This window comes from Pocillopora damicornis, chromosome 4, assembly GCF_964200805.1.
Source record: "Pocillopora damicornis chromosome 4, jaPocDami1.2, whole genome shotgun sequence".
NCBI classification, from domain to species: Eukaryota; Metazoa; Cnidaria; class Anthozoa; order Scleractinia; family Pocilloporidae; genus Pocillopora; species Pocillopora damicornis.
This window is the reverse complement of record NC_142673.1, coordinates 27,276,418-27,290,215: the sequence shown is the minus strand read 5'-3', so window position 1 is coordinate 27,290,215 and position 13,798 is coordinate 27,276,418. Positions and strand designations below refer to the sequence as shown.

At 40.4% G+C, this 13,798-nt stretch overlaps 1 protein-coding gene and 1 pseudogene across 1 annotated transcript; one reads left to right on the top strand and one right to left on the bottom strand.

Annotated features, from left to right (window-relative positions):
* Window positions 1-7,930: 7,930 nt before the first annotated feature.
* LOC149047486 (uncharacterized) lies at window positions 7,931-9,267 on the top strand (annotated as a pseudogene).
* A 484-nt stretch (window positions 9,268-9,751) lies between these two features.
* On the bottom strand, window positions 9,752-10,556 carry LOC113686161 (P2X purinoceptor 7). The gene is made up of 3 exons (XM_089204272.1): window positions 10,328-10,556; window positions 10,002-10,128; window positions 9,752-9,920 (listed from the first exon to the last, which is right to left on the bottom strand). The coding sequence occupies exons 1-3, from the start codon at window positions 10,554-10,556 to the stop codon at window positions 9,752-9,754; spliced, it is 525 nt and encodes a 174-aa protein (XP_089060398.1).
* Between the last annotated feature and the right edge of the window lie 3,242 nt (window positions 10,557-13,798).

Sequence of the window (13,798 nt, the reverse complement as noted above, 5' to 3'; positions counted from 1 at the left end):
CTGCCAAAGATGAGCCCCTCCTTGATTACATGATGGATTCTCTCTCTAGGATAGAGAGTGATATCCCTGGCGCAGGTATAATTCTCGCTGGCGACTGGAACAGGGCAAATGTTTCACCAGTTATTAAGCAGTTCCGCCTCACGCAAGTCGTCCATTTTCCAACAAGAGGGGATCGTACACTCGACAAAGTGCTAACTAATCTTACAGAACACTACGAGAAACCTTCTCCATTCCCGCCCTTCGGACTATCCGATCATTGTACTGTTGGTTTGTTTCCAAAAATTAGATCGAAGGCCAATATTCCTGCAAACAGAACGGTTACTACACGTGCTGTTAACGCTGAGTCCAAACAGGCTTTTGGTCGTTATATGACGGGGGTCGACTGGTCATTAATCGACACTATAGATAGCGTCCAAGAACAATATGCTCACTTCAGTGACCTAATTCACATAGGGTTAGATTCTATCCTTCCCAAAAAGCGAGTTAAGTTCCACCGAAACGACGCACCATGGATTTCACCCAAACTCAAGGCACTTATAGCACACCGTCAAAGAGCATATTACCAAGACAACAAACCATTGTTCCACTACTACCGGAACAAAGTAAACAGGGAACGGAAGCTCTGCAAACGCTCTTATTACAACACTAAAGTCAGCGTTTTGACCGAAAACAATCCTAAAATGTGGTGGTCCGAATGTAGGCGGTTATGTGGAATGAACAAAACATCTACAAGTGTCGCAAATCAGCTCCTAGCAAGTAAACCAGCTACCTCAATCAACCTTAAGATCTTGGCTAATGAAATCAACACAGCTCTGCTAGAACCTCAAGCTTCGTTTGACCCACTTTTAGATAATATCGAAACTGTGAGCACTGAGGGTTTTAAAACTCCCATTATTTCACTGGAAGCTACCTTCAAATGCCTTAGTACGGTCAGCTCCTCCAAAGCTGGGGGCCCAGATAATATCCCAAACTGGGTCTTGCGTGATTTCGCTCCTGAGCTAGCTCAACCTCTTCGTTGTATCATCAATTCCTCGATTAGTCAAGGGACTTTACCGGACTTTTGGAAATGTGCAAACATCACCCCTCTTCCCAAAACAAAGATAGTTGAGGATGCGGCGAAAGATTTGAGACCTATTTCACTGACACCAACGTTGTCCAAAATTGCCGAGCACTACGTCGTCCATGAACATGTGAAACCAGCACTTCTGAAACGCCTGGAACCCGATCAATTTGGGTGTATTCCAGGATCCTCCACTGCGCATGCATTGATAAACCTGATGCACAATTGGGCGCAAGCAACAGACGGAACGGGGAACACCGTGCGGATCTTTGCGTTGGACTATAGAAAAGCCTTCGATCTGATAGATCACAGCCTCTTGCTATCGAAACTCTCGACCTACAACATCAACCCTTACATCATTAATTGGATAATAGCCTTTCTTAAAGATAGGAAACAAAGGGTCAAACTTGCACATGATTGTCTCTCAGAGTGGGGATCGGTCCGAGCAGGAGTACCGCAGGGAACAAAATTGGGACCGTGGCTATTCTTGGTTATAATAAATGATTTGAAAGTACCATCAGCCAGTGATTGTATAAAATATGTAGATGACACGACAGTGTACGAAATCATAAGCAAGGGTGGTCCTAGCAATGTTCAGTCTATGATAAACGAAGTAGCTACCTGGTCAACACTTAACTCGTTTCAACTTCATCCGAAAAAATGTAATGAGCTAAGAGTTTCCTTCGGGCGCTCCCCTCCTTCCTACGATCTCATAGAAATTAATGGCTCTAAGGTCAGCGCCGTTAGTGTCGTGAAATTACTGGGTGTGTATTTTCAAGACAACCTCAAGTGGAACACTCACGTTACTGAGATAATTAAAAAGGCCGCTAAGCGCCTTTACTTTTTAACTCAGTTAAAGCGAGCTAAGGTACCATCACCAGAATTAGTGAATTTTTATGTTGCTTGCATTCAATCCGTCTTACTTTATGGATGTCAGGTCTACCATTATAGTCTCCCCGATTATTTGAGCTTAAGTTTAGAGCGTGTCCAAAAGAGAGCCTTGAAAATTATATACGGTTATGATAATCATTATAGAGAAGTGCTTCAGATGGCAGAGCTGAAAACCCTAAGGGATCGGAGGGAAGACCTTTGCTTAAAATTCTTTAACAACATCGTCTCCAATCCCTTGGATTGTTTGTACCACTTACTGCCTTTCGACAACCGAGATCAACTTAGGGAGTTACGACGACGCAGACCATTTAGAGTTTCCTTTAAAACAAATCGGTTCAGAGATACTTTCATTCCAGCAAGCGCAAGACTTTTTAATTGACATCTATTACAATTGTATATGGGCCCATATGTAAATTAGTTCCCTTTTAGGTTTGATTTTATTGTATAGTTCTATTATATAATTTGTACACCTTTGTAATTCAGCTTCCAGCTGCTATTAAGGTATTATTAATAAACGTCTATCTATCTATCTATCTTGACTTTTTCATTCGGGTGGTTTTTCTTGTGGTTTTATCCCTCATCGGTTTGGTTACTACGCAAATATTAATAGGTGAAAATCAGATTATATAAAGACTTGAAATTGGAATTTCATAAGCCCCTTCTTCTGGTTTTGTAACGATATCACTTTTGATTGGAAATTAATAAAAAATATTAACATCTCCATGTCAACTTCAACTTACCAGGTGCAAATGTTACATTCAAATTAATATGAGTTCCAGCAGGAAAGAAAGGCCATGGAGAAACTGTAAATGTTGGAGGCTTACTTTCCTGAAAAGAATGCAAAAATGGAATATCACCTTGGGCTACAGAAAAACAAAATTAGTTTCCAATTGAGTCTTTTGCTGATAACCAATTGAGGACATTCATTAGCCCCTATATTTCTAACTTACTTCCAGGCCCCAAGTAAAGCTTAGATACAAAGCAATGTATGGAAAATTAAATTATGACCGTTTTTGCGACAAGCGAATACTCTAATCCTCAGCTGCATTTCACTAAAACAGCCGGTGGACAGTGGAGAGGGAAATGAAAAATAATAGAGATGGAGAAATGAAACCCGGAAATCAGATAATTGGGAAAGTAGTAAGTCTGTTGTTAAAAAGAAAATCAACAATCCTTTTTTTTTTTTTTTTTTCTTTTTTTTTTTTTTTTTTTTTTCTGGGAGGAACTCTCGACTCTCATTTTCATGCCATTTCTGCTAACATTCTGTAATTTTTGCTAAGCAGTTTTAGGCTACATTTAAATAGAATAACTTACCACAGACTGTTAACAAAAGCTAACATACCCAGGCAGATGGTTTGTGTCGGTTGTCGGGTCAAAATTATCATTGTCTTCCAAACTGACAGCTGGGAGAAAAAACAATGTAAATTAAAGGAATTTACTTTGGATTTAACGCGGCCTTTTATAATGAGCCTTTGATGGACTCTTTAAAGGAGAACTGAAGTCCAAATTCAAGTAATTTTTTCACCGTGTATCGTACATTTATGTATGATGGAACAAATTTCCGTCATTTTTTTTTCCCTCGAACGACAGTTTTTATCCAGAAAACGAAGGATTTTTAGCGATAATTGGCTCGATATTTGACTGTGGTACGTCGGCTCAGAACACGAATGTCAGCGGTTCTTTTTGTAGCGTGTGACGTAGGTTATGGGGATGAAGGTAAACACGGCAAGAAACAGGCAAGTTGAATTCAGGACTGCGGCTTGCTAGCGGGAAAGAATTTGTGGTTTTCCAGGAGTAAAGATTGTGCAAGGTGAAGCAAAAAATGATGCAAGCGCTTCTCATATTAGAAAATTCGTCTTCTATCTAGGGATTGTATAAGAGAAAAATATTTTGGCTTTCGTAACCCTGTGTCTCTGAAACGTAGTTACGTGTCCAGATCATGTGCGGCGCATCTTTTACACTTGGATTGACCTCGATGTTTTCGGAATAGGGTCTCCACTTTAATTTTTCTTGCATACTGGTAATTTAAGATATTTCATCTTCCATTCTATTTCCCATATTTTGTTATTTACCTTTCTTAACATTAGTTTGCAACGCGTTTGTAGTCTGGATTTTGCAATGGCATGTACGATAACGCACGCTCTTAACAATGTCGCAAGAAGTCCAAAAGGAAATAAAATTTTGAAATTCGTGTTGAACTTTGGTTTATAAGTTCTCTATAATGGGTTAAATTCTTGGCTTACGCAAGAAAGGATTTACAAATACAGAAGCCCGAGTTGTTTGAGTTTATTCTTCTATCTGTTCTTGGCGGTTGAGTAGCCCTCGTTGCTATATTTACTTCGATTACTTTCGAGCTAAAAAATAGTATACTGCGCGGCGTTCAATTGTAACAACGACTCGAGGTACACAACTGGTATATCCTACCATTGCTATCCGAGGGATGAAGCTCTACGATCACAGTGGCTGGCAAAGATCTCACGAGCGGATCTGGTCGTTTCGGAAAACTCCAGGCTGTGCTCAGAACATTTTACACCTGACTTCTACGAACGACACTTGAAAGCAGAAATTCTTGGTTTGAAACCCAGATCTACGCTAAAACCAGGTGCAATACCCACGTTTTTTTCGCATCGGAGACCATCAGAAAGAACTCGACTTTCATCGGAGAAACGTTCAGAAGAGAAAGTCAGAAAAGAAGTAAGTGAATCGTGAATTACTCTCTTGCAACTGGGTTGGGTTGTTGCAAAGCTTGGGTTGTTGCAAACTCTTGAAGCTGCTCATCATTTATGCATGATTGATAAAAAAAAATTGAAAGGTGAATGCAGTTTGGGGGCAATAACAATTTATATCTTAAGGGATACCACCCGAGTAGGTTCCATTGAGAAACATTAAGTTTTCGCAGAAAAGTATTTCTTCTCCTTAAGCAAAACAATATCCTGCCATGGAATTCCTTCTAGTTTCATGTTTTTTTTTTTTAGTAATCTTTGTACTTCGTCTCTCCTGAAAATTTTTGACCAGTAGGTAAACAAAATTAAATTGTTTCAGAATAAAGTGATTATTCTTTAATTCTAGAAACATTATACCTGTCCCTTGTTAACTAGCAGGTGAACAAAATTAGTACAAATAGACTATTTGTAAGTTGTGGATATTATTCTTTAAATAATGAATTCTTTTAACCTTAAGGTAAAAAGGTTTGAACCCAGGAGTATCAGTAATTCGTGTAGTGTGATCGTCCGGGTGAGTGTAGTTCTGAAAAGAACTGTTGTTGGTGACTGACGTTTCGACTATCTGTGCGATAGTCATCTTCAGAGCCAAGTGAGGAGTAGTTGTCAGTCGATGATGTTATAAAGTCTGGTCTGTTGAACGTGATTGGTCTGTTTAGCCGTGATGTGATTGGCTGGAAGACTCGTGTAGAGTTTGTTAACAGTCATTGGTCGGTTTCGATCCGTCTGTTGTTTATCGGTCTGTTTGTCGGTTTGTTCACGTCGTTAATGAGTCGTTTGTAGGGTGCTGGTAATTGTTGACATCTGTTGAGAGGCGTCTGTTCTAAGTTAGTGAACCAGCTTTCCAGAGTCAGTCGTTGAAAATAGTTTGTACTGTAGGTGAAGCATTTAGCGGACTACGGAAACTACACAAACCTGGGATACCTATGCGACCTTTTACGGACTACCGAAACTACACAAACCTGGGATACCTATGCGACCTATAGTCTCATTCTGTGGGTCCCCGACGTACCAACTGTCGAAATACCTTACGACGATACTGCAACCACTGACTGACAAATCGAGACGTAAACTACAATCAACTGAGAACTTTATTGACGCTATCAAAGACGTACAGATACCTGACGACTACAAACCTGTATCTTTTGATGTGAAATCACTGTTCACCAGTATTCCACTTCAATTGGCTCTACAGTGTACTGAAACCGCCATCCAACAGTCTACTGATGCACTACCATTACCGACAGAAGACATTATGGACCTACTTAACCCCTGCCTTACATCGACTTACTTTCAGTACAACGGGAAACACTACAAGCAGTTGCACGGAACAGCTATGGGGTCGCCGGTCTCCGTTGTTGTCGCAGAAATTGTGATGCAGAACATCGAGGAACGCGCCCTTGCAACTTGCCGACAAACCATACCGCTTTGGTTACGCTACGTTGACGACACATTTACCGCCGTACACATAGACGAAATTGACGCTTTTCACAACCACCTTAACGAACAAAACACCGACATTCAGTTTACCAGGGAGACCGAAGAAGACGGCAAGCTTCCTTTTCTCGACTGTTTGGTAGGCCGAAACAACAACGAACTACGAACAACCATATACAGAAAACCGACGCATACCGACAGACTTCTTGACGAATCATCCTACAACCCGACTTCCCACAAAGCTACGACTATCAAGACATTGACAAGACGAGCGCAACTTGTTTGCAACACACTGGACAGTTTATCTGACGAAAACAAGTACCTTGACCGTGTTTTTGACAAAAACAACTACAACACTGACTTCATTAGACGAAACACTCACAGGGTGACCGACGCTACAGAAACTAACAGGGACTCCACATCTATTACGACTACAGCTGCTATACCCTACATCAAAGGCACTTCTGAGGCTATCACGCGGATCCTACAACCTTACAACATTCGCGTAGCTCACAGGCCTATTACTACTTTACGACATTTGCTGACCAACGTTAAAGACAAAGACGAACCCAACAACAGACAGGGAGCGATTTATAAGATCGAATGCTCCGACTGCCAGGCCTCCTACATTGGTGAGACTGGTAGAAACCTTAACACGCGACTAACTGAACACAAACGAGCAACTAGAAATGGCGATGTAAACAATCACATTTCTGAACATCACCGACAAACTAATCACAGAATCGACTGGGACTCTGCTGAATGCTTAACCTACAGTACAAACTATTTTCAACGACTGACTCTGGAAAGCTGGTTCATTAACTTAGAACAGACGCCTCTCAACAGATGTCAACAATTACCAGCACCCTACAAACGACTCATTAACGACGTGAACAAACCGACAAACAGACCGATAAACAACAGACGGATCGAAACCGACCAATGACTGTTAACAAACTCTACACGAGTCTTCCAGCCAATCACATCACGGCTAAACAGACCAATCACGTTCAACAGACCAGACTTTATAACATCATCGACTGACAACTACTCCTCACTTGACTCTGAAGATGACTATCGCACAGATAGTCGAAACGTCAGTCACCAACAACAGTTCTTTTCAGAACTACACTCACCCGGACGATCACACTACACGAATTTCTTTTAACCTTCTTTACTACTATGTGAATAAAAACTTAATACAACTGGAAATTCTAAGTTAAAACCAGTGCAGGCTTTCAACCAAAGGAGGGCAGGGTCAGGTGTTATATTTTCCAAGAAAATCCCATTGAATCATTGCTATAACCATATAGTAGCATAGTTTATCCCCCATACCTGCATTTTTCATTCTCTCAAAGGGTCACTAACCCATACCATAACAGAGTTAATATTTTTTCTGTTATAGTATATAGCCTCTGTAACTGCACAACCTAGTTGTGGAATCGAAGAACATGCAGCTTCAGCTTTAGAACAGCCTGCACCTGTTGATGTAGTGAATTGTGGAGCAAGTACATCAACCTCAGACAGCCCATCATATCCATTCCCACATGATTTAGGGCCTAAAAGCACGATGGTTGAGTCACAAGCAGTGCAGGTGAATTTGCCAAACAAGGGTGTGGATTTTGGAATCCAAGTCAACCTTCGTGGTCTCCATTTAATGATGAAATCTACTGACACCCAAGTCGAGGTTGATGTTTCAGAAAGCAGCACCCAGACTGAAGAGGTATTCCTTCCTGAAATTGAAGATAACAAGGAAGAAGCAACTGAAGCTGCTGCTTCCCCAGAAGTCTCTCCAAGAAAAGATGGCATCTACCTTCCCACAAAACAGGAAGATTCATAAGAAAAGCCACAGGATGATACCAAATACATTGTATTTAAACAAGAGCTATTTAAATTGTTTAAGTATTGTCCTGAGTGTGGTGCAGCTGTGATTAAGAGGAACCAATCCACACAAGGAAGCCAACTATTTGTCACCCTAGAATGTATGAATAATCATAAGTACTCCTGCAAAGCCAGCCAATGCTTGAGGGGATGGCAGCTGGAAATTTGTTGCTGTCATCATCTATTTTGCTCAGTGGCTCTACCTTTACAAAAGTAGCATCTTTGGCAGATATCTTAAATTTGAAATTTTCAGTGAGAAAATATTTTATAATATTCAAAACAAGTACTTATTACCCGTAATCAATGAGTTCTGGCTTAAAGAACAAAACTCCACTTTTTCTGAGCTAGGGGGGCGAGATCTGTGGCTTTCAGGGGATGGGCGTTGTGACAGTCCTGGCCATAATGCAAAATATGGGACATATACCATGACTGATCAGAAAACTGATAAAATTGTTGACTTCGAGGTTGTTCAGGTCAGTGAAGTAAATAATAGCAATGTCATGGAAAGAGGGTTTTAAACGCTGTATGGAAAACATCTATGAAAAAGGGGGGAAAATTATGGTTGTTGCAACTGACCGTCATGTGGGCATTAGGGCTGACATGAAAAGAAATTTCCCTGAAGTTGATCATCAATTTGATGTGTGGCACCTTTCCAAGAGTATAACTAAAAAGTTAACTGAAAAAGCAAAGAAGAAAGAATGTGCTGATCTCTCTCTCTGGATCAGATCCATCTCAAACCACCTTTGGTGGTGTGCCAAAAAATGTGGGGGAGACAAGGAGATGTTGAGAGAGAAGTGGATATCCATTGTCTATCACACTGTCAATATCCACTCCTGGGATTCAGCTGACCTGTATGAGGAATGTGCCCACCAACCAATCCCTCCGGCTATCGCAAGAACTAAAAGGTGGCTTAGGTCTGGCTCCTCTGCTCATAATGCATTGAAGGAGGTTGTATTCGATAAAAATCTGTTGAAGGACATTCAGCAACTAACACTATGTTGTCATACTGGCAATTTAGAGATCTACCATAGTGTGCAGACCAAATATGCACCCAAACGGCAGCACTTCTCTTATAATGGCATGGTTGCTCGAACTCAGTTGGCATCCCTAGACCATAATGCCAACACTGGTAGGCAAAAAGCCACTGTATCCAGGGGTGCCAACCAAGGGGAGCGGCTGCAATACAAGGTAGTGTTTAAAATACAAAATAATGGGTGGCAAAGCCCATATTTGAGAAGACAACCAATTATCATCTCAAGCCAATGCTTAATGCCATAGAGAGAAAGAAAAAAAAACCGCAAGAGAGGATCGCAACAGTCACAGCACCACACATTCCTAAAAACATTGCCAGCAAACCCCGGCCTCCTAAAGCAGATGTCATTGCTAATCTTACATCGAGATTTTCGAATAATCAAATATAACAACTTTGTCAATAACACAATTAAATGAAAATGAAAGCAATCATCGTAGCAAAAAGCAATCAAAGTTAGGTTTGAGGTTTATTTCATTCAGGCCACACAGCTATCCCTGGCAATGTGGATAATTTAATAGCTGCAATAGGGATGACATTCGTTTGGCTCTGCATGGCTTTTGACAGAATCACTATGCAGAAATGTGTTAGTAATTCATATCCTCGACAAGTAATTATATATTTCGCGCAAATTTTAGAAAGAAACCGTAACATAAGGAAATAAGAGCCTCTGATGTTATACGCGCAAAGCATATGTTACTAATCATTATTAAAGGACATTACGGATAAAGTTCAATGTTCCAGATCTGCTTCTCGAAACCCCACGTAATTACCACTCTCTTCAGGAAATGTTTTACGTATGGCCGTGACGACGCATGCTGGCACGATTCTACGCCGGTTTTTTCCTAATACCCCATGTGCCCACCAAGTAAATTGTCTGTAGGCTGCCAAACGCCAAGTTCTAGAGAACAAGAGGATATAAAGTCACAAAAGCGATTGACTTAATTACGCGTACAAAATAAGAAAGAAAAAGACAGTTTACCTTTTGACGATAGGGTCGGGAATTGGATTGAGCCGCGCATTGTGGATTGCAACCAATGCCGTGCTTAAAACATCCTTGTCCAAGCATACAATGCCAAATTTCGGATGCTCTGTTATACATCTAACAACTATCAATACCCAAAAAGAAGAAAAAAGTCTTAACATTTTCTTTCCCTCACTGTTTCAATAATTTTCATCCATCAGACCTTGTAGTTGTAATTACAACTAAGATTGAGTTTGCAATTGTCCACCTTTTGTCACTCTTAGCAAAGAAGCGGCTGCTTCAAAAAAAATACTCGTGAGAATAATCACATACTAAGTACAAACCTGAATTGTCGAACTTTTGATTAAGCTCCTCTAGTTCTTGGCAGCAGTAACATTCATTTGCCACCGGCATAAGCGCACAAGCGCCGCACAAACACCATTCGGTGTTTCCCATCCTCGAAGTAGTGTCTTCTTCGTGGGCTTCTACCTCCTGTCCTACACTCTCTTCCTGAGGAGGTTCTTCTCCAGGCTGATATACTGGTTCGAACTGAAATGGTTCTATTCCGCTCATGACGAAGGGTCGACGAAGAAGCAATTTGTATTAAAATTTAGCCGAACGATAACACTTCCTCAAGTGATCCCCATAACATACGTCACAGGCTCATTTGGAAGACCGCTGATTTAAAATTGGTGCCCACGGTTTGAAAGCCGAAACAGCGCGAAAATACGAACTTTAAAGAAATATTTCTCCAAGGTAAGACACATTTAGCACAAATAACGCCTGAAATCGATAATTTCGTCACTTTGGCTATCGAAAGAAATTAACTCAATTTTTGGCTTCAGTTCTCCTTTAAGCAAGTTCGCTAGTGCACAAAATAAAAAAAAATTATAAGAAAGCCTATATTCATTTTGACACTATCGAACAAACGAGAATAGTGAGAGCAAGAAAAAGACAGCTTGTGAAAACGGTACTAAGGGAGGGTGCAAGCTTACTTTTTTTAACGCGTTGCGATGTGTTATTGCATCCCCATGGAAATCAACCTGTATTTGCATATAATGTACCCGCGGGATACTACCGCGTAATCATGCCGAAGGTTACTTCACATACGAGAAAAAGAATTGCTTGTCTCCATAAGGAAGGATTTTTTCCCATACAAATATTGAAAGCCTTGAGACGCAAAAATCTACAGGATCGTCAACAAAATACAGAAAACTGGATCCACTGAAAACCGCCCTCGATCAGGAAGGCTGACAAAGCTTCCAGCAGATGCGAAAGCTTTTATTGAAAAGCAAATAAACGACGAGGCAACAAGCGTTCAGATTCCAAAACATCTGGCCAAGCGTGGAGTCGTTGTGAACTCCTCCGCTGTGCGAAGATCGCGAGCCAAATAGGGATGGACGCTGCAGTGCATCCATTACTGTCAACTGATAAGAGTAGCTAATAAGGTGAAAAGACTAGAGTATGCACAACAAATCCTGGATTCCGGTGATGCATTCCATAATGTCATATTCTCTGATGAATGCTCAGTCTCGCTGGAACAATACAGACGAACATGCTACCGAAAGGTCGACGAGCCATTCAAAAGAAAACCGAAGCCTAAACATTCACTTAAAGTACACGTATGGGAAGGAATCAGCAGAAAGGGAGCTACTAAAGTGTGCATATTCGATGGTATAATGGATGCAGAACTGTACTGCCGTATTCTGGAGACAACCCTTCTACCATTCATCAATCAGACGCTACCAGACCACGGATTTGTGCTGGATAAGGATCCCAACATACGACAAGACGAGCGAGGGCCTTCTTCAAGGAGAATGATATAAACCGGTGGCGTACTCCCCCAGAGAGTCCGGATTTAAATCCCATGGAGAACTTTTGGCACGAACTGAAATTTTACTTAGAATCGAAAGTGAATCCGTAAAACAAACAAGAACTGGTTGACGGAATAAAGGCGTTTTGGGCTGAGAGGGTGACGGAAAAGAAATTCGTTAAGTACATTGACCATGATCTCAAGAAGTAGTGGAGGCAAAAGGAGCAGCAACGCAATTTTAAAGATCGATTTCACATCTCAAAAGAAAACGGCTCCTTTGGGAGCCACAAATTTCACAAAAGTCATCGACCTAAAAAAGTTAACAATGGTTATTAAAACGACTAAGACTGTAACTACATGCCTTTTTTACACTAAAAAAAAACAATAATCTTGATATCTTATGAATGAAACAGTCTTTGCACGATATATACCGTGAAAGTTTCCTTTTATGTACCCTAGTATCGGGCATTGATATTCCTTGTTTCCTTGCTTATTCTTTGCACGTGCCACAAAAACTAAAGCGTGTATGCATATTTCATTAATCTCAAAAACAAGAATTTTAGCATTTTCAAATTACCCGTCGACTCACATAACAATCAAAGGAATGAAATTAGCCCGCGATTCCATTAACTCTATCAAAGTCGCTTTATCACGCCTTTTGTTCACATCTTTTCGCGTGTAGTTAATTTAAATATGAAAAGCTCTCCTGAAGCCTACGCCTCTATTGTTATGGAGAACAAACCACCAAATAGGAACCAGTCATCTGATAAAAATCTCGATCCATCTACGGGCTTCGATTGCTATAAGAAAGGAAAGCTTAATTCATTCAACATAAGTAGTTTTCATCATAGCACATAGAACCAAATGGAAAAAATCATTGAAGAAAAAATCGTTTTAGTAAAGTGGAGCCGAAGTCAGTATTCTGAAGAGTCTCCATCGGACATAGCCATAAAAGGTATGCTAATGAAAGTTTGTTATTTTACTTCGATGAAATGTATAATGTTCTCCAACCAAATTGTTTTTATGTTGTTTTGTTTTGTTTTGCTTTTATGACCTGTATGTTGTACTGGTAAGAAACACCCTCCCCCCCTTCCCCTCTTGCGCTGCGACAATTAATACTTTGTTTTTCTGAGGTTTTTTCTGATATTCTTTTTTTTTTTTTAGCTGAGGTGATCAAGACCTGTTCTTACCAGTGCCGCAGAACTGACGAAACGAGCCGCATGTGGGATACGTGCAAAGTTAGCACCAGAAAACGCTGCCAGCATTTGCGAAAAAATGAAAAGGAAAAGCGTCCATACTAAACTGATCTTGATTTACCAATTTCATCCTAAGGCGTATTGAACAATACTTTAATAAAATCATTTGTTTAATAAAATAACGTCTTTTTCGAATATTAAATCTAAATATTTCCCTTGAGGCCTGCCTCCTTTCACAATGCTGCAAAGAGCTTCAAATAAAGCCCCATTTTAAACTGGCTGCATTAAGTGTAATTACATGTACCTATTGACTACGCTTTCATTGAATGTTACCTTTGCAGATGCACTTAAACAACATTAACAACTTACATAAACCAAAACATAATGGGGGAGAAATCTGAAAAAACTTATAATTATTTCGCTTGAACGAGATAAAGAAGAGAAGCATTTCTCGCCATGAGAAAACTCGCTGAGGCGATACATCACCAGAAAGATATATCGCAATGAACATTCCTGATTCAGCGATAAATCGATGGAACGATATTTCACTGAAGCGATATATCGTGATGATGTTCTGCACGCACTACGATATATCGTTTGAGCGATATATCGCCGGAAGGATGTATCGTTGAAACGATTTATCGTCGGAACGAGATATTGCAGGAGAGCTCCGATATCTCGTCGATTTAGGTGTCAAGAAAATGAACGACATATCGGTGATATATCGGAAGAACAAAGCGCGATAAACAACGATAATCGTTTGCATTACTTTTGTACAGTACTATAGGAATAATGTGTGTCAAGTT